Consider the following 21914-nt stretch of genomic DNA (forward strand, 5'->3'; position numbering starts at 1 on the left):
CCTCTTCCTCTACTCACCCATCCCCTTCTTAATGTTTGCAACTATGAAGTTAAACAAGTAAAATACAGACAACTGCAACTGTTGCTTCAACCCTTTCCCTTTACTAAGCTTAGAATTGTATCTAGGGTTTTCCTGTCTCCATGCCCTTTTCTTTTAAAGAAGGAAGGGGTCATATTCAATAATCTATTCAAAACCAGTTTACAAAGTCCTTTGAAAATCCTCTTACCAGTAGTTCTTATCGGTATCCAGTTGTAAGATGAATTCAAAACTTTTTCATCATTTAGCAAATAAATTTTAAGTACTTAATAAAGATACTGATCTAATCAATGAAGATATGAAGATGAAATAGCATAGTCCCTTCCCTCAAGGAGCTTATAATCTATTGGGTGGCCCAACATGAAGACAGATAAGTATAGTGTGAAAATAGAGATACAAACAAATTGCTGTAGGAAAATTTGAAATCAAAGAAATCACTTTCACCTGGAGACTATGGGGAGCAGTCAGGAAAGAGCAGATGAAGTGGCACCTGAGCTGAGCAAAGGAAGAGAGGAAATTTATTAGGGAGAGATGAAGAGAGAGTTTATTCCAGGATGGCATACTGAAAACTATTGACTATTCAGACACTAGCTGTGTGACCCCCTGGCAAGTCTCTTAACCCTGATTGCCTCAATTTCCTTGTCTGTAAAATGAGCTAGCAGAAGAAATGGCAAACCACTCCTTTATCTTTGCCAAGAAAACTCCAAATGGGGTAATGTCTGACATAATTGAAAAACAACTCAACAAAAGCAATTACAAAAATGATTCAGTTATTTCTTTCCATCCTTAATAGCAATGTATCTCTGACTACATCTTCCCCTCAAAGTTCCTGGAGTCCCTTGAAGATTTGTCATTGGCTCAAGAAGCCATTAGTTGTGATCTTCTCTGTACCCTCTCCTCCTCCCATATGTTGTTAGGTGCCAGTGACTGACTAGCAATTCAATTTCATTTAACAACTTAATATCGTTAGCTTTTGCAAAAGAATATTTAATGTAAATATATAACAAAAACAACACTTCTTTCCTTTTCCACTTCAGTATTTGGGGAAAATGGGCTCAAACTTAGCTAAGTTCCAACATGGGATTGGTCCGTCCAAATTCACATTCAAAGGCAGCATTGGTACCAGATAAATCCTCATCTCAGCTAGTGTGGGCTGGGTTCTGAAGTTCATTCCCCCTCCCTTGATATGAGCTTAGTTTGCTAGGCTCTCAGAGGATTGCTCTCCTGTTCTTTCAAAACCCTCAAGATCATATCCTCCAAATTAATTTATTTCACCTAAATCTCAACAGAAGAAAACCAATACAAGCAAAAAATTCTATTTTCCTGATGCTGCCTAGCAACTAGATGGGCCTAAAGTCAGTAAAATGTGAGTTCAAATCTAGCCTCAGATATTTGCTAGCTGTGTGACTCTGGTCAAGTCATGTAATCTCTGTGTGCCTTGATCTACTAGAGAAGAAAATGGCAAACCATTCCCATATCCTTTCCAAGAAAACCTTATGGATAGTATTGGCATGATATGGTCCTCCAAATAACAAAAAGTCATATACAATTGAACAACACACCTGGCCTCAGAGGGAATAAAGAACAAGGCAACATCCTTTATAATATTGTCTCTTGCCAGATAACAACAGTGAAGAAGTCAAACCAAGAAATATATCAGCTAAAAAGAATGATTGGTGATATATAAAGATAATGTAATATTATTGTTCTAAAAAATGATGAACAAGCTGATTTTAGAAAGGCTTGGAAAGATTTACATGAAATGCTGCTGAGGGAAACGAGCAGAACCAGGAATACATTGTGTACAATAACAGCAAGAATGTGCAGTGAGAGATCCACTAAGAAAGACTTGGTTTTTCTAAGTAGTTCAGTGATTAAAGCAATCCCAATAGACTTTGGACAGAAAATAGCATCTGCATCCAGAAAAAGAACTACAGAGACTGAATATAAATCAACACATGCTATGTTCACTTCTTTTTTCTGCTTTTTTTTCCTCTCTCCAATGTTTTTCCCTTTTGTTCTGATTTTTTTTCTCTCCCAACATGATTCATAAAGCAATACATATTAAAAATAAATAAATTTAAAAAGAATGATTGAATTTCTGATCACCTTTTTAAGACATCCCCCTGCTCTGGCTACAAAGACAACAAAAAGCACTTCTTACTCCATAGTTAGCAGACCAGAAACAACTATAGAATGCTTACATGCACTTCCATTGTACTTTCATTAAATGTCATTCAATTAATCTATTAACATTTAATAAGTGTCTATTATGTGCTGGGCGCTGTACTAAGAGCTGGTGATATAAAAAGAGACAAAAGACAATTTTTGACCTCAAGGAGTTTACAATTTAATGGAGAAGACAAATAAAAGTATATATACATTTATATACAAAGAGATCTGGATATGCAGGACAAATAAAAAATTAATAGAGGAAAAGCACTAGAATTAAAATATCTTGAGGAAGACTTCATATAGAAAGTGGATTTGAGTTGGGACTTAAAGAAAGCCAGGGACATCAGAAATCAGAGCAGAGGAGGAAGTTTCCAACCATGGGGAAAAGTCAGAGAGAAAACCCAGAGCTAAGAGATAGAGCATCTTGTTCACAAAACAGTCAGGAGGTCTGTATCACTGGACTGAAGAATGTATGTCAGGGAATAAGTTGTAAAAATACTGGCCTTGAATGTTAAACATTTTGTATTTTTTTGTATTTGTTGCTGGAACACTCCAGGAAACAGACTCCAGTATGTTATTCAATCAATCAACAATCATTTATTATTATTATTTTTATATTTATATTATATATATATAATATTATTTTTAAGCATTTAAATTATGTCAGACTCTATGCTAAGTGCTGAGAATACAATTTTTAAAAAATATGTGATTTCCTATCAGCTTTGCTAATAGGTCAAAAAAGTAAAATGATTAATGTTGGAAGGGAAAACTGGGACACTAATGCAGTGTTTATGGAGTTGTGAACTGATCCAATTACTTTGGAGAACAATTTGGAACTAAGCCCAAAGGGCTATAAAACTATTTATACTCTTTGATCCAGCCAATACCATTGCTAGGCCTATGTCCCAAAGACATCAAAAAGGTGGGGGAAGGACATATTTGAAAAATATTTATAATTCTTTTTGGCTGGCTAAGAATTGAAAAACAAAAGGATGGCCATTAGTTGGGAAATGGCTAAACAAGCTGTGGTATATAACTGTAATGGAATATTACTGTGCTATACAAAATTACAAATGAAATGATTTTAGAAAAACCTGGAAAAACTCGAAACATGAAGTGAGCAGAACCAGAAGATTATACACAGTAGTAATAGTATTGTTCAATGAAGAACCATGAATGACTTAGCTTTTTCAACAATACGATGATCTAAGACAATCCTAAAGGACTAATGCTAAAGTTTACTATCAGCCTCCAGAGAAAGAACTGATATTGTTTGAAGAAAAACCGAAATATGTTATTTTAATTTTCTTTTATTCTTTTTTGTTTTTTTTTTCAATCTTCTCATATGAATGACTAATATGGAAATGTTTTACATGAATAAACATGTAACATATATCTGATTGCTTACCTTCTCAGGGAAGGGGAAAGGAAAGGAAGGATAGAATGTGGAACTCAAAACTTAAAGAAAAAACTCATATGTTTAAAAATTGTTTTAACATGTAAATAAGGAGGAAATAAAATATACATATTTTTAAAAAATGTGTAAGTCCCCATTGCACTAGCTAGATGTACTGTCAGCTTCCTTTAATAGCAAACATCTACCCACTTATACAGTGTAATTTTAAGCACTTCCTTAGAAAGTGGGAAATGGAAAACCTACCTATAAATGATTACTTTGTATTTTCCAAAATCTTTTATAATACTTTTCAATATTTTTATAACATCTTTGTTTTTATGCTCAGGAACTGATTCTATTTTAGCCTCATTTTGCTCAAATTTTAATTAAGAAATGTACTCTGCAAAGTAATAGTGCAGATACAAATAAATAATATATAGGTAGCATACTTTAGAAGAAACATAGTATACTAGATAGATCAGGTAGACACATGTGCAAGTTTTAAACATATACAAGCTGTGGGACCTTAGACAAGAAACTTAACTCCTTAGTTCTTCTCCTATATCATATAAAAATTAGGATTAAAAAGCATAAAGACAATTAGCATAGAATAAAACTTTTAATATTACTGAAATCAACAAGACAGCTATGTATACAGTCAATATTACATGATTCTAAGAAGTACATATAAATACCAGTAATACTGCTCTAACCAATGATACAGTGGAGATCAAAAGGAATGCTCACTTGAGGGAATACTAATGGGAAACAAAAACATCAAATCCTGGACTGGAAAGATAATAATTTCAATGAAGAAAGAGGTGAGGGAAGGAAATCAAAATGAGTTTTAAAGTTTCAAAAAATAAAAATTAATTAATCAAATAGGGGAAATCAGCTAAAATACATACTTTTAAACAGAGGCTCACAGAATTTCTTCATAACAAAGTCTATGCTAGTGAGCTTCAATTCCTGGTCAAAATCTAGAATGTATTATTAAAGAGATAGTTTCTGAATTTCTAGAAAAGAAAACAGCCAACCAGAAGTGTTTCATCAAGAACAGATCATACTTGACTGCAAAGTCTTAAGGAGATTTTTGCAAAAGAATTAGTCTGATGATTCATACACAGCAGCATACCATAGGGGCAAATCTTAATTTACAATGGGTGTTTTTTGGCTTAACATTGGACAACTTAGGGCATGGGGTTGGGAATAGGCAATAGAGAACAAATATATGTTTAGATTATTTTTCCTGGTGGGACAAGGATAAAACCATAATCCAGAGGGGGGAAGATGCGTAAGGTCTGGGCCTTGAGTACAATGATCAACACTACAGAGTGTGTGAGAGGAGGAAGAAAAGGGGGTTAGCTAAGGCTATTATAATAGCTAACATACATATATATATGTATATATATAGACACATATATACAGTGCGTTAAAGTTTGCAAACATGTATGTGTGCATGCATACATGTGTTTATGTACATATGTATATGTGAGTGAATTATATGGAGGGGGGTATATAAAATATGTGTATTTGATATTCAAAGCCCTTCATTATTTGTTCTTTATTGCATCTTCAGACTTCTTATATGTAATACTGTATTAATTCTACAATCCAGTGACACTAATATCTTTGCTGTTTCTTGAGTAAAACACTCCATGTCCAACTCCAGAGATTTTCATCGGTTGTCCTCCATCCCTAAAATGTTCTTCCTCTTCATCTCTACCTCCTGACTTACCTAGAGTTCTCCATGTCTCAGCTAAAATAATACTTTAAACAGGAAGCCTTTCCTAATCTTCCTTAATTTTAATGCTGTTGGTTATTTTCAGTTTATCCTAAATAGAGATTCATTGTGTATAATTGTTTATATGTTATCTCTCCCACGAGACTATGAGATCCTTGAGAACAGAGACCATCTTAGTACTTAGCACCATGTCTGGAATATAGTAGGCACTTAATAAATGTTTATGAACTGACTGAATAACCAAAATGAGTCTAACTGATTTCCTATCACTATCACCTCAGGCACAGAGACAAAAATAAGTAAACCTACCTGGAAGATAAGAGTTTCTACCATGGCACAGAATTCTGGGGTTGTAAGAGTTGTCAATAGCCTCCTAGTCCATTTAACAACTAGAAAAGTAATCCCAACAGCACAATTGATCATTGGTCATCTAGCCTTTGAAGTCCTCATGTAGTAGGGAGCCTAGTATTATCTACAGTGTTCTATTCCATTTTTGGATGTGACCCTGATTGTTAGGGGTTTTTTTACATCAACCTAAATGTGCCTTTTTGCAACTTCTGTTCATTGCTCCATCCAGTTCTGGCCTCTTTGATCAGACAAAAGAAACCTAATCCCTCTTCCACATGACAACTTTTCAAGGTGCCAGGCATAGCAGATTCCAGAATTGGGAGGGAGGGAGAACCAGGCAGGAGGAACAGAGACAGTCTATCACAAAAAAAGAGAAAAGAAAACAAGGAAGGAAAGAAGGAAGCAAGTAAGGGAGGGAGAGAGGGAATTATAGGGGGAGAAGGGAAAGGGAAAGGAAGAAAGGGAAGAAGGGAAATGTGGAGGGAGGGAAAGGAAGAAAAAATGAAAAAAAGCTAGACCCCAAAAAATCAGATAATTTTTCTAGATTGCTGAACAGATTAACCCCATTTCCTTTTTTGGCAAAGCCCTGGGGTTGTAGATCAGAGGAACACCAAAGATATAGTTTATTTAGATAACAGCAAAGCATTTGACAAAATTTTTCATGTTATCTTTGTGGGAAAATAGAGAGGTATAGGTTAGATCAGAGGTGTCAAACTCAGAGCCCACAAAACTCCAGAATAGAGCCCAAATCAAATTAAAATATAATTACAAAATGTAGAGAGCCAGGAGGTAAGAATTCATTCCAGGTCTTAAATCTTACAGTAACTTGGCTCACCAAAACTCCCTTTTCTTATTGAAATAGCAGAGACTTCTTGTCAGTGTAATAAATTAATAACTAGCAACTGAAGCAAAATTTAAACACTACTTTTTGGATTAAAGGCAAACCTTTGAACTTAGGACAGGAAAAAGAGCTCACAATAGAGACTAAAGGCATTTGGGAGAAAGATACTTGAGACAATGGTATGATAAACTTTACCCTGATATGTGTCTCGACTATTTGCATCTCTAATTGGCCAAGATCCTGGGCTTAATCATTTACATTTCAGTAGATCTCGTTTGTTAGAGAAAACTATAGGAACTTCAAAGAGTGTACTTTGTATCAAATCTATGAGCATTTGAGGTATATGTATTTGTCTTTGATCTGTAATCTTTGAAGAATTCACATTTGAGACTCTCTCTTCCTGGTCCTGGTAAATTCACACCCTAAATTCACTATAGGACCTGGACTCCAACAATAAAATGTTTAACAAAATAAATTAAAACACAATACAACCTATATAATGTTAATTTCTAGTTTTCTAAATCAATGTATGATCTGTTTCTATTTGAGTTTGATACCACTAGACTAAAAATGATGCATTTAAGTGAGTTTGCAATTATTTAAATGAACAAAACCAAAAAGCAGATATATAGACCCATATCAACTTGAAAGGAGGTTTATAGTGGTATTCCCTAAGAGTCTGTCCTAAGTCCTGTGCAGGTTAACAGGTTGACACCTGTGCAGTGAATGATTTGAAGAATAGATGGAGGGTTATCAAATGTGCAGATGATACAAAGTTGAAGGCTTTCTCTCTTTAGATCTTTATCTATCATTAGATCTATCTCTAGCATTCCTGAGTCAAGATCCAGTAAGATTGATGAGATTTAGATTTTGGGGGTTCCCAGTCAGGGAACCAAATGATGAGATTAGATTCAGGGAACCAAAATAATGAGATTAAGGTTCCTGGTGGTCAGGGAGTTAAATGATGAGGTTAGTGGCAGGGTTCAGGGAAGCAAATGAAGAGGTTTGGCTCCCCTAAATCCCGTTAGGATTTGGCACAAGGTACTGAGTTGTAGGAACCCCCTTCTGGTGGTGCAGAGGTCCTTTGCAAAGGAATTTACGAACCCGAAAAGCTAGACTGATAAGAAGAAGTTTATTATAGGCATTAGGAAGTCAGCCTTTGCTGTGCATGAATAGAAAGGCTGAATTCCTTGGAGATAAGGTTTGACAAAGAAGTAAAGTTTCTAGCAGAGAAATCCCAGCAGAGAGATATAAAGTCTCATTAGGGAAATAGGTGAGGGAGATAAAGAGAGGGTAATGCTTAAAGAGAATATTATTCCAGCAGGCAGAGGCTGCTATACCAAGAACAGAGTTTCCTTGGCATGGCATATTAGCTCCTCTGCGAGGATTAAGTTTAAAATTGGCTCTTTTATAATAGAAGCCTCTGACTACAAGCCAAGGGGGTTAGTGGGGGCTAGTGGGTGGAGTTTGAGCTGGACTCAGAATAGACAATCTTGGATTTGAATGGTGTTCTCTTCAATTCAATAGGATTGGTATCTCCAACTCTGAACTCAATCAGCTCCATCTAGATAACGGAAGGAAGCTTTGTGTCCTTGGGCGGGGTCTTCTACAGAGGCAGGATTCAAGGAGAATTTGTCCTTCAAGGAGTTTTAGAGTTTGGGGCTCCCTTCATCAAGATCTCAACAGGTGGGAATATAAGGTCAAGTCTAGTAAGATAAAATTAGATAAATATTAATTTTAAAATCTTACCCATGGCTTAAAAAATCCATTTTTACAAATGTAAGATTATGGATGAGTGACTAGATAGATGTCCATTTGAAAAAGATCTGAGGACTTTAATGAATTCCAAGCTCAATCTCATCTATTCAGAAAAACTAGTGTGAACAGTCTATACTAAGAGAGGAATAGGGTCTAGAAGCTCTAAATCTATAATCATGTAACGTGATAGTTGCTTTTACCTATTTTATATATTGTTGTATTAATAGAACATTAGACTTGATCTCATAGAGACAGAACTATGAACAATTATCATTACCTTCAGCAAGACAGATATAGTCGCAAGATAAAGGAAAACTTTCTATTCAAAAGTGAAATGGCTGAGGTTTTCAAGCAAAGGTAGGATATCATTTTTTTTTTTTTTTGGTATTATTCTGCTACAGTTTAAACTAAATGATCTCTGAGCTCCTGCTTCCAATTTTGAAGTCCCGTGATATTAAAAGTCCTATTGAGTTCAGAATACTTTTTATATATGTTTTTAAATTATACTTTTAAAATTGTTAAATATCTTCTTGGATATAAGATTATATCAAGGGGCAGCTAGGTGGCACAATGGTTAGAGCACCAGCCCTGAAGTCAGGAGGATCTGAATTCAAATATGGTCTCAAGACACTTAACGCTTCCTAGCTGTGTGACCCTGGGCAAGTCACTTAACCCCAATTACCTTAGCCAAAAAAAAAAAAATTCTATAAAAATATTTTTGCAAAGGAAAAACAAAATTGTATATCATTGTATGTATGGATTCAAGTATAATGTGACTTCAAGCCCATATTGTCTTCCTCCACCCCTACCTCTTTTAACCCAAGTGCTCTACTGTATCACACAAAATATTTTCTTACCACTTCTAGAAACACACAATCCACACACTCCATTTTCCTGTATTTCCCAAATTAAATCAAGTCAATGAGCATTATTAAATGCTTATTATGTGCCAGGCATTTTACTAAGCACTAGAGGTGCAAAAAAGACACCCCCCCCAAAGTCCACAAAATAGTCCCTATGCTCAAGACACTCACAATCTAATAAGGGAACCAACATACAAAGAACTAGGTACAAATAAGATAAGATAAATTAGAAATAATCAAAAGAGGGAAGGCACTAGCATTAAGGGAAATCAAGAAGAAAGTTTAGCTGGGACTCAAAGGAAGTCAGGGAGAACAGGAGTTGGAAATAGGAAAGAATTTCTTGAATAGGGAACAGACAATGAAAGTGACCTTCAAAAAGAGATAGAGTATTCTGTGCAAGGAACACCAAGAAGACTTTGATGGCAGTGTACTTGGGCAAGATAGGGGAAATAAGTTGTAAAAAAATTCTTCCAACTTGTCAAGACTTTTTTCTTAGGCAGAAACAGAGTAAGGTTTTTTTCCCAATTATTATGAAGGGTTCTGAATGCCAAACAGAGGATTCAATATTTGATCCTAAAGGTAATATGGAGTCATTAAAGTTTCTTAAATGGGCAGGAGGTATAATATACTCAAACCTGGGTTTTAGAAAGATCATGTCAAAAGCTGGATGGAGGATAGACTGGAGAAAGGAGAGACAAAGCAGGGAATCAATCAAAAGGCTGTTGCAATAGGACAAGTATGAGGTGATAAGGACCTGCCCTAGAAGGGTGATAATGTCAGAGAGAAATGAGCATGTATGACAAATATTTTAAAAGTAGATGGAGAGAACTTGGCCACAGATTAGAAAAAGGGATGAAAGCAACGTACTAAGGATAATAGCTAAGTCGTAAGCCTAGGTGACTAGGAGGATGGTAGTGTCTTCAACAATAATATGGAAAATAGGAAGAGAGGAGAACTAGACAGTTGGGGGGAGAAAAAATTGGTTCAGTTTTGATATGTTGAATTTAAGAAGCTTACAGGTTGGGGAATTCAGTTTGAGGTGTTTAATAGACAGATGGAGAAGCAACATAAGAAGTCTGGGGAAAAATTTAAGAATAGACAAGTGATATAAAAAACATCTACATAGAGATGATCATTGAATCCATAGGAGTTAAAGTTGCCAAGTGAACTAGTATAGAGATGAGAAGAAAAGAGAAGATAAAATCTTGGGATAGCAAAAGTGGTTAGTGTGCATGACCTAGATGAAGATTCATAAAAGAGATGGAAAAGGAGTAATTAAAGATATAGAAAAGGAGCAATTAAACAGGTAGGAGGAGAACTAAGATAGAGCAGTGTCAAGAAAATCTAGAGGAGAGAAAGTTTTATGGGGAGAATGATCAACAATATTAAAGGCCATAGACAGTTCAACAAGGATAAGGGTTGAAAAAAAATTATTGTGTTTAATAATTTTGAGATCACTGGCAACCTTGGAAAACACAGTCTGAGTTGAATGATCAAGTCAGAAGATAGGCTTCAGAGAATTAGGAAAAAAGTAAAAGGAAAAGTGCAAGTATAAATTATACAAAGCCTTTCCAAGTTTAGCCACAAAAAGGAAGAGAGATAAAGAACAAAAGCTAGTAGAGATGAATAGATCAAGTGGCAGTGTTTAAAGCATGGAGAAATACAAGACTGTTTCTTAACAGTAGAGAAGCAACCAGTAGAGATGGGGGGATATTGAAGATTGGTGATTGAGTAAGGACAATAGCGAGGGAAATCTGCTAAAGAAGAAGAATAGAGTGGAAACACCTGTGCACTTAGAGGAGTTAGACTTGGCAAGGAAAAGAACCGTTCCTCTATGTAAGATAGGAGTTGATGTGAGATAGTTGCAGAAAGCATTTGAGTGATATGAGATGAGGAGAAGGGAATAAGAGGAACTTCTTGGCAAATGGGAACTTGATAAATTGGGTTTCAAAGCCATGGGAAATTTGAGGAGAGACAGAAAGATTTAGAATAGGCCTCATAGTAAGTGGGATAGTGGAATAAATAGGGTTATATAAAATATTCTGTGTGTCAAGTGAAATTACATAAGTAACAATTTGTAGTAAAGCCAATTCAACACAGTTTTCTGATTTTCTCCAGCTTCATTCAACAACACATCAATAGGAGGGAAAGTAATCCAAGATTAAACTATGGCAAAAAATGTTTTTTTATACCATATTAAGACAAGGCACTCAAGAGAAAAGGAAAGTTTTAAGTTAAACTGATTCACCAAAGGGTCAAAATACGAATGGGAGGAAAGTGCAACTAATACAAGGGTGATAATTTAGAAAAGAACTAAGGGGGGGGGGGGAATTAAAGACTAGTGTATGGATGAAGAACAGGATTTGGAATAGTAAAGTATAGTTAGGATTGGAATATCAACAAGTTGAGATTGTATAAGTGAATTTCAGTTTTCATGAACATGGAAGTGGAATGCTTTTGGTGAAAAAGATCAAGGAGATTACCAATTCTGTTTACAATGGATTGGAGAAGTTAAGTCATGAGAAATTAGTAAATTGAGGAACTGGGAGTTAGAGTTGGAGAGAGTATATAGGTGTGTGTGTGTATACATATATGTATATACATACATATATATCTATAAATATACATACATATGTATATATATAGATATATATACATATATATCTATATATATATTGAAATCCCTTAGAATAAGGGAAAGACTTGGGGATGAGAAAAAAACTGTGAGCCAAGCACAGAACTTATAGAGGAAAGGAAAGTGTTCTCAAGGTTAGTTAAGTTAGCAGAATTATGATTGGGTGATAAACATAGATTAAATAAACCTCAAAGGAGAAGAGGCTATTGAATAATGGAAGTAGAAAATGATCCTGGAAGTGGTCATAGGAAGCACAGTGATAATTTCCAGCACTTCCACCCATGAGTGCAATCAGTTCGATACATGGTGGCCAGGAAAGCTGTGTCCTCAGGAAGGAATTGGGTTCCAGTGAGTGAAAGAAGATAGAAGGAATAGAAAAGGGAAAAGTTTAAACTGAAAGCAAATTTGTTACTTATGGAAAAGACATTCTAAAAAGCACAATTCATCTTTTCTCCCAAAATTCAATCTTCTTCCAAATGTTTCCATTCCATTTGAACACATCATTATCCCTCTAATAACCCAGTTTCACACCCTTAGCATTATCCCAGACTCCTCATTCTCATTCAATACACATAACCAATTGGTGGTCAAATTTTGTCCATTTCTATCTCAATAACATCACCATGACCAGCCCCTTCTCACTACTCACAATCATTTCCTTTGTTCACGCCCTCATTATCTTACCTGGACTATTACAATATCCTCCTTAATTGATCTACCTACCTCAGATATAACCCCTCTCCAATTCAGTCTCCACACAACTGCCAAAGTAATTTTTCTTAATCCCAAGACTGACCATATCACTCTTTTACTCAATAAACTCCAATAGTCCCTTATTGCCTCTAGGATAAAATAGAAACTATCTGTTCAGCATTTAAAGTTCTTTATAACCTGGCCCCCAACCTCATTATATACTATATATGCACTCTATATATGGGTATTTGTATCTTCAACATGTAGCACACAGTGTTTGGCAAATAGTAGCACTTAATGAATATTTTCTACTGATTGTTTAATAGTTTCAATCCCTTCACTTTTACTGTTCTCTGTATACATCCCAACTTATCAACACTTATTTTGATACTTTGATGAATCTCATCTAGGAGGATTTACTCACTAACATTGCAGATTGAAACCAAATCATGCTTTCTTATCCTGTTTAACTTTTGTTCATGTCCTCACATGAATCTTTCATAAAGAGTTCTACTCAACCAAGATACTAAGAACCATTCTGCTAGATTTCTTGAAGTCATATAAATACCGATGAATCGTTTAGACTATTCTTTGGTTTTCTCCCACTATGGGTACATGGTTAATCCACTTGTTTTTTTCCTAGTCTCTATTTCTCTAATGAAAGCTGTTATGGCACTTCCTTTGAGAAATTCTTCATTAGTAATATGTTACAGCCTACTGATTCTCACCTTCATTGACTTTGGGTGACCCCAACTTTTCTTTGGAGAATATCATATATTATGATTCATGGCTAGAAGAATATTTATATTTAAAATATGGGACTTTGTTTTGGCAAAAAATTTAAGATAATTGAAAAGACTGCAGAAGTTTCCAACCACATTCCAGACTATTTGAAATGGGCTGAGTTTTGAGCTGATGCACTGAGGTCCCAAGTACATGAGGCTAGATAGTAATTGGGCTATACTCTATTAATATACATGATTGGATAAAGAATGGTCCCTGCCCACTCTCCGTGCAAGTCCTGATGTGTTGTATAGGAAATGACGATTTTGGTGGATGGAGGCAGAGAGAGAGCGAGGAAGACAAGTGGGGGGAGATTGGGCTGGGTTCGAGACTCCGAGCTGCTGGTTGTGTGGCTGCTGGTGGAGCTAGCTTCTTGACTCAGCTGCATTCATTGCTATCGCCGATTCTCTTCCACCTCCGATCCTTCTTCACTGAGAATAAAGACTGACGATTTTCCCCTAACCTGAATTCCTGTCTCGTGCTGATCTTAAAATACACGATCTTAACAACTATTATACTCCTTTTTATTTCTGAGACCAGCTAATTGTCCAACATGAGTTGGAAATTTGAGATAGGGACAATCTTTGATTAATGATATTTTATGATAGTGACTATAAGACCCCAATGTGCTTATTGCCTATTTTTTTAAAAGCCCAAATAAATATTTGTTTTGTTTAGAACCTTACATTCTCCTCCATATCTATGTATAAATCATAAAAATTATTTGAAATATCTAATGATATAGACAAATTTGCATGATGACAGATTATTTTTAATGTGCTTTATTTTGTTTTTTGTTCTAATTCTCTCCCCTCCCTTATCTCCCTTCTTTGTCCTTAAAAAGGCAAAACGAAAACTATTACATATATATATATATATATATATATATATATATATATAATATACACTAAAGAATATTAGAATATTAGAAAGTTGATTGTGGTTCAATTTCTACTCTGAGTCCATGACTTCACTATCTAAATGTGGATAGCATCTTTCATCTGTGTCTGTTATGATACTATGAATATTAATATCATGTAAAACATAACATAGGGAGATGTATGCTTGTCAAAGTCATCTGCAGTTTTCATGCAGGTTTTTCAGCTCGCATTACAAGTGGACAAATAATCCCCAGGCTCATAAGATCTTCTACATGCTCCTGTTTGGGGGTGATACTCTGCAAGTTGCATTAAGCTTCCAGAATATTTTAGTCTATTAAATGAAATCCATAACCATTCAAAAGAATTTGGCTTAACTATCTCCACTGGAAAAACCAAACAAATGAAGAATATCTATTTCTTTGATAATAATATCCAATTGGAAAGATAACCCAAAAAGATGGTCCAACAGTACATTTATGTTGGATGGATTCTTTGAATGGACAATTAGTTGACATTAGCTAACCATGTCCTAACAGAGAGATAATAAACACAATATCCAAATTGAAGCATGTTTTTTTGGACATGGACAATTCTGAATTTATTTTTTTTACTTGACCATTACTATTTGTTTAAAAAAAGAGTTATGTTTTTCTTTTATTTTTTTCCAATGAGGGGTGAAGCAAGGTGGAAAGAAAAGAAAATGGATTTGTGTTTACTGAAAAAAATTAATTTAATTTTTTAAAAAAGTTTAAAAGAATGCCCTTAATTTCTAGAAATTAAAAAGAAGTCATATGACTCGGAATTGTTTTAATACCCTTTTCAGCTCTCTTTTTTGGCCAATAATAAGGTCTAGGATTTTTTTTTCTGAACTTTTGTATCTTCTCATCTTTCAAATATCTTAATTGAATCTTCAAAGTTTCCAAAGCTGCTATCACCTCTAGCATGTTTTCTTTGTATGCATACACACACTCTGCAGTTTGGTGCCATTTCTATTTCCATTAGGATGATCTGGCTTAGTTGGGGCTCTACTAAATATTTCTACAAATTTATTCCTCCTTCTATTTCTTTTTGATAATTTGAAAGATAGAATTGAAACAATTCTAATTAAAATCTTCCATTATCCTCTTCTATGAAATTTTACAAGTGAATTTTTAAATTGTCATCTCCCTCTGTTTAGCAAAACAACCCAAATGTTTGCTCCTTGAGGCAATTTATAGGCTCTCTTTGTGTAGTAACTAATTTAAATTGGCTAACTTCCTTTGGAAATGGTGATAGTTTCTATTGACATTTTTTCTTTTCTCATTCTCAATATTTTGACATCAATAACTCATCTGAATAGAGAAAATAGTTCATTTGAATAAATTAGCTTAATTCTACATCATATTTTATTTTTAATTTTTTTCATTTAATGTGGTGTTGATTTTTATCTTTGATCTAAAAAATTAATAGTCAAATTCCTTTGCATAAGCCAGTCACTTTCTATTTGTTAAAATATAATCAATTTCATTTATGATGATGGCCTTTTATCCTGGAAGCATCCAATGACTGACTCTTTTTGAAGAAAGTATTCATGATATTTAGGCTTGAATGTTGAAGTCTACAAACTTTTTTCCCTTCACTTCTTACTCTTAAATCCTATATTTGGTAATCCTCCCCTATACCCACTCTTTTATTGAAGTCATCAATTTTTAAAATATATGTTGATGTAATTTGGAGGGATTTGATAAGTTCTTCAAAGAATTTCTCTACTTTAACATTGACGGTTTCCTACTCCAATCCCCATTTTGTCATAGAGGTATCCTTGAGTTTTTGAAAGATATTCTAGTGTTGCATAACCTATGCTGGGTCCCTACCATTCCAGAAAGGATCCATCTGTTGTCCAAACACCAGATCAAGTGTACTTTCCACAAAACCCAACCTAGGTAAATATAGAGAGACTCATTAAAGATAAATTATTTGGCTGAAACAACCTGTGAAACAGAGTAAAATACAAAGTGGGCCTCAATTCTATGTGTCTTCCTACTTCTATAGTGACGATACTGTTGAAAAAAGAACGGAAGACAGTAAGAATTACACAATTTTTAGACCATCCCTAAAAATCCATTTAGTGTTTTCTCAAATTGACATTGGCCAATGAGTAGATCTACCCCACTAGAGATTTATTTTATATATAATTAATTATTGGTCAAACATATGTGAATATGTAGAATCAGATAGTAAGAGAAAGGGCATGACATCTCCCTTTATAAAACTCCCCATTAACTAGCATCCAATGATAAAACTTTTGCTGCAATTTACAGACATGGGAACAAGGAAGCTTACTGTGGCATTTCATTATGAAAGTTAGCCCAGAAAAAAAAAATGATCAGGAGCTAAAGAATTCAATTTTAGTAGATATGCAGGGGAAATGGAATATCCCTTAACCTGAAGAAAATGCATTATGATTCTGTTTTGGCCAGTGCCAAGGAGCAATTATTTGTGCTCAAAATGTAGGTTAGTCCCTATGAGAGGAGATGATGGATAGAAGGCTTTGTATAATACCTCTATTTTCTCTCCTTCTTATCGGTGAGAATGAAATATTCCTCAGAAGGGTAACAGAAGTGCTTCAAAGGGATAGTAAAGAGAGAAAAGAATCTGAAGAAGCAGAGGAGAATCCAGAATAGAAGAACTTTAAACATTTAAAAAAGAAAAGAAGGAAGAAAAGCCAGTGGGTCTTTTTTGTTATACAATAGAATTGAGGCTCTTCCCATAGACTGTGGAGCTCTTGTCTCTAAAGAGGAAGCAGTTTCTCCACAAAAGTATAATAAATATTCACAGCTATTGCCAAGAGAGAAAAAAAAATCCAGTGTTGATTAGAAAAATATTTGACAAGTCATGGTGGCTAGTGGTTCTTATAAGGAGTACCAAGATGGTCTTTTACTACCCACAGATGGATATAAAAGGCACCTTATCTTTCAGAAGATCACGTTGTAGAAAAATCCAAGAATTGATCAACCAAATGACTAACACCTACATTGAATGGTTGGCATGAAGATAAATGATATTACTGAGAAGAACCATGAGAAATAGCTGGGAATAATGAAATCCAAGAAAAAACCGAAGATCATAGGCACAAATGTGGTTTTAATTAATCACTATTGCTGATGGAAAACAGGAAATTCAGAAGAGAAAAGAAGACATAGGGAAAGAACAACTGGTAAGCGTGCCAAAGAACAATATTTGGATTTGGGGATAAGTGCCTCATATATAAGAATCATGGTCAAGAATTGATTATATCTAATGAGGATTAATAAAAATTGATATCACATTCCTATAATACCAAGTGTTCAAATTAGCCTTCAGAGTTTCATCACTATGAAACTCAATACCATGTAGTTAGATCATATCCACTATCAAGAAAATTAAAGAGGGGCACCTAGGTGCCACAGATAATAAAGCACAGGCTTGGAATCAAGAGGATCTGAGTTCAAATTCTGCCTCAGAAACACTTGACACTTAATAACTGTATGACCCCAGTTAAGTCACTTAACCTCAATTGCTTTGCAAAAGCAAAAGGGAAAGGTTCCAAACAGGAACTTTAGAAAAAAATCACTTACCATAAGCTACACTTTCCAAAAGAGCAATATAGATTCCCAGCTACCTATAGTCTTAAACATACAGTTCCCTCTCCATACTGCTTCCATCAGGTGTTGTCAGGTTGCCTTTTCTAAAGATGATCCCTACAAGTGACATAAGTGTTGGAATCTTTATAAATTGTTAAGCCATTAGAGTTGATAGAGACAATAATTATCTAATTTAGCATGGTTCAATATGATTGATTTGATTTTAGAAGGAGATATTTGGGCCCAGAACTTGAAACAAGGTACTAAGTACAACTGATAGAAACAATACTTGTGTTCACACCTTTAGAGAGCTCATAGAAGCAAGAAATATTTAAGTACTCATTGGAGTTCACATGTTTGGGAGATTTCAGGGTTTAGAAAGAGATATCTGAATTCACACCTCCCTTGAAGCTCTTAGGGCCAGAGAGCATGCTGGGAGATATCCCACAATCCCACTCTCGAAGAATCAGCATAAATACAGCTCCAGTAAGTCACTTAAGAGTTACTTGGGAACATTCCCAGGGATCGGAGAGGAGCACTCTGGGAGGAAGCCCACAAGCCCTTTCTCTGAGACAAGAGAGATTCATTGCATCTTCCACCTTGGTGCTGGCTGGAAGCTGAAGAAAGCAGAGGCAGAAGCAAAGGACAAAGCTGCAAGAGCTCTTGGAACCAAGGAGAGAGAGAGGCCTGAGCTAACCGGTCTATATTAAAGGACACAATAAAAGATCTGAACTTTTATCAGCTGGCTGCAATTTTGGGTGATTATTTACTTTCAACTAAAACCAAGACTGCCTCCAGAAAACCTCCCCACTTTCTCCCAGAGAGAACGCTTATATTTTAAAGAAGAAAGAACACCAACATTTTGGCGCCCAACATGGGCGCCCTGAGAAGTCACATATGAGCAAATGCAAAGGGAAGTAATTGGGGTTCCATAACTTGCCCAGGGTTTTCTGGAACCACCTTCTCCATCTCTAACCCCACACTGAGTCCCGGTCATTCTCTCCCATCAGTCTCTGTCCTTGATCTGCCCCTTTTGGCTCTTCCCTCCCTCCTCACCTCTTGAGCTGCAAGCACAGCTGTATCCTGGGGCTTGAGTGCCAGATTTTCTACTTTAATGATGAGGTCTTCTTGTCATTTGCTCTCACTTGGGTCTCTTGGAGTTTACCATTCATTATATTAATCTGCTTCTGAATTCCCACAACCATCTGATTTGTTTCCTCATTTTCTTGGCACTGCTCATCAGATTCATTAAGCTTGTCTTGTAGTTGCCTCTCTAGGTCTTCTTCAGTGTCAATAATGTTTATATCTTCATCATCATGAGGGTCTCTTTCATCTTCTTCATCACTACTGTTGCTAATATCATTAAATAACTCCCAAAGTTCATCATGTTCTGAAGAGCTATGCCCCTGCTTATGGCCACTCATTCCTGGAGAGGAAATATCTAGACCTGCTAAGGAAACCTGGTTGTCTGCTTCCTTTGTTTCATCTTCTGCAATTACCTCCCATCGGGCACTGACAGCTTCTGCATCTGTACTGAGAAGCCTCTTTACTTCTTTTTCCACATCTGGTGATTCAATGTACTTCTTCTTGGCTGTTTTACGGAACCTTCTCTTTCTGACATTCTTAAGTGGCAGAGTGATACCATGGTTCCAGATGAATTTCCTCTCCCTGTCCTTATCTTTTTTCTTGCTTGCTTTTGGATCAGTAGTAGCAACTGGTTCTTCTGGAGGTGGGTAAAGATCCCCATCCACACTGCACACTAGCATCTGGAAGATATCTGCTGTCTTGTAAAAGGTTTTTTTATCTATGGTTTTCAAGGATTCAGTAATGCAGGGCAGGTCAACCACCTTAGCCGCTAATGGGACACGGTCTACTCGGACAATGCCATGACGTCCATCTGCATGTAATTCAATGGTTAATTTATCTTTCAGGTTGACACTTCCAGACTGTATTGCCCTTCTCACAGTAGAAGCATGTTCTGGAGGTAAACGTAATATGAATTGGCTTTCCAACTCTTGGGGAGCATCTTCTTTGTTCTTGCTCATCTTTTGTTTTGTAATTGTTATTTCCTGTCACTCTGCTTCACAATGATTTTCTCATTCGAGATCTCTTTAAAGACTCCTATTTAGTTTCTGATGTACAATAGGCTTTGGGTTTAGGGCCAATCCACTCCTCCTAATTTCTGGATTGAGGAGACTTTTCCACTGGATTCAGGATCAGAGGCTTTTCTACTGAAATCAGCATCGGAAGCTTTTCCACTGAAATCCACTGAAGGGCCTGTCAGTTCCTGTTCAGGCGCCAAAATGTGGTGTTTTTTTTTTTCTTTAAAATAAGATCGTTCTCTCTGGGAGAAGGTTGGTTTCTCAGGGAGGTTTTCTGGAGGCAGCTTTAGTTTCAGTTACAAGTAAAGAATCACCCCAAATCGCAACTAGCTGATAAAAGTTCAGATCTTTTATTGTCCTTCAGTATAACCCGGTGGGCTTACAGGCCTATCTCTCTGCTTGGTTCCAAGAGATCTTGCAGCTTTGTCCTTGACTTCTGCCTCTGCTTTCTTCAGCCTCCTGCCAGCACCAAGGTGGAAGATGCAATGAATCTCTCTTGCCTCGAAGAGAGAGCTTGTGGGCTTCCTTCCAGAGTGCTCCTCTCGGACGCCAGTCAATGTTCTGGAGTAATCCTTTTAAGCTCCAAGAGCTTCCTCCATATATATGCTCTCCCAAAGGTTAACTCCTCCTTCTGGAGGCAGGGCTTAAGGGAGGTGTAAATTCGGATATCTCATACTAAACCGTGTGAACTCCAATGAGTACTTAAATATTTCTTGCTTCTATGAGCTCTCTAAAGATGTGAACACAAGCATTATTGTCTATCAGTATTAGCAACCCATCACCCTGCAAGGATCGCTCTAAGGTGTGAACCAACAAGCACTGTATCAATTCTATTGAGTTAACACCAGGACCCTGACATCACCCTTGAATTTTCACCTTGTTTCAAGTTGAGTTGACACTAGGATTCCAGCACATAAGTATTGTTCTTCATCATGACTCCTTCTTCAGTTATCATCTCTCCCAATAAATATGGCCAGGAATTGCTCTCAAAGCCCCATGCTAAAATCAATTTTATTATCTTGGAAATTGGAATGGGGGCAGGGTGGCCCCGTGATTCCTACATTGCAGGTATACTGAGTGCTTTTCCTCTCTGAAACAACTGATAATAGTCATCTCTAGCCTCACAAAAGCTTGCCACAATGGCAGCTACTATTGCTCTTCAACTTTAATAGAACTCTACTAAATTTAGTTTTATGCAAGATAACCATAAATATTGAAGTTCTTTCTCTACAAAAACTAGGAGGATAATCCCGTATTGGAAAGAGCACTCCCCTTTTATTCAGGAATTGATGAAGCAATTTAATTTCTCCTTAATTTTCTCTCTTGAGTCTTGCAACTTCCCCAAAAATATTGCTTCAAAATCTTATGTTGGAGTTCAGGCAATCCTGGTTCTCAAAAGTTTCTATCAACCAGTTGCCAAGGCCTTAAGAATAGTTCCAGCAAATATGTTTAGAAGAATTGCATATGCTTATCTTATACTGGATTACTTGCTATCTGGGGGAAGAGGGAGATGGGGAGAAAGGGAGAAAAATATGAAACACAAGGTTTTGCAAGTTGAAAACTCTCTTTGCATGTATTCTGAAAAATTAAAAAGCTATTATAAAAAAAAAAAAAAAAAGAAAAAAAGAAAAGTGCTTACAAAATGAAAAAAGAATAGTTCCAACAACAGATTATTGTCCAAACACAAGCCTACTACCCTGGGGATAGTGGTCATTGAGAGTCTAGGTCTTAGAGCAGATAAGGATTTGCCTTTCTTGCTAAATTATACACAGCATTAGCAATATTCCCTACTTAGTTGGGGTATGTTGAATGAAGTATGAGTAGCCTTTTCCAGACTATAAGTAACTGAAAGTCTAGCATTGTGACAATGAAGAATCTGGCTGAGGAGTTAGAAGTGAGGGTACAGACAAAATTAAATGATCTCTCACTATCTTTCTTGGAAGTTTTTGAATTCCAATGATGATAAAGATCAAAGGGTAAGTATGTATTGTTTCTGCATGGGTGGTGCAGTAGATAGAGTACTGGGTCTAGAGTAAGGGGATACTTATTTTTCT

The 21914-nt window shown here is 35.9% G+C and overlaps 1 protein-coding gene across 1 annotated transcript; it reads right to left on the minus strand.

The window, feature by feature from the left end:
- Positions 1-18751: 18751 nt before the first annotated feature.
- On the minus strand, positions 18752-19927 carry LOC100923095 (transcription initiation factor TFIID subunit 7-like). The gene is given in 2 exon segments (XM_031940201.1): positions 18752-18891; positions 18894-19927. Coding segments are annotated over 2 exon segments (1050 nt in total). The 5' UTR covers positions 19804-19927.
- Between the last annotated feature and the right edge of the window lie 1987 nt (positions 19928-21914).

This window comes from Sarcophilus harrisii, chromosome 5, assembly GCF_902635505.1.
Source record: "Sarcophilus harrisii chromosome 5, mSarHar1.11, whole genome shotgun sequence".
Taxonomy (NCBI): domain Eukaryota; kingdom Metazoa; phylum Chordata; class Mammalia; order Dasyuromorphia; family Dasyuridae; genus Sarcophilus; species Sarcophilus harrisii.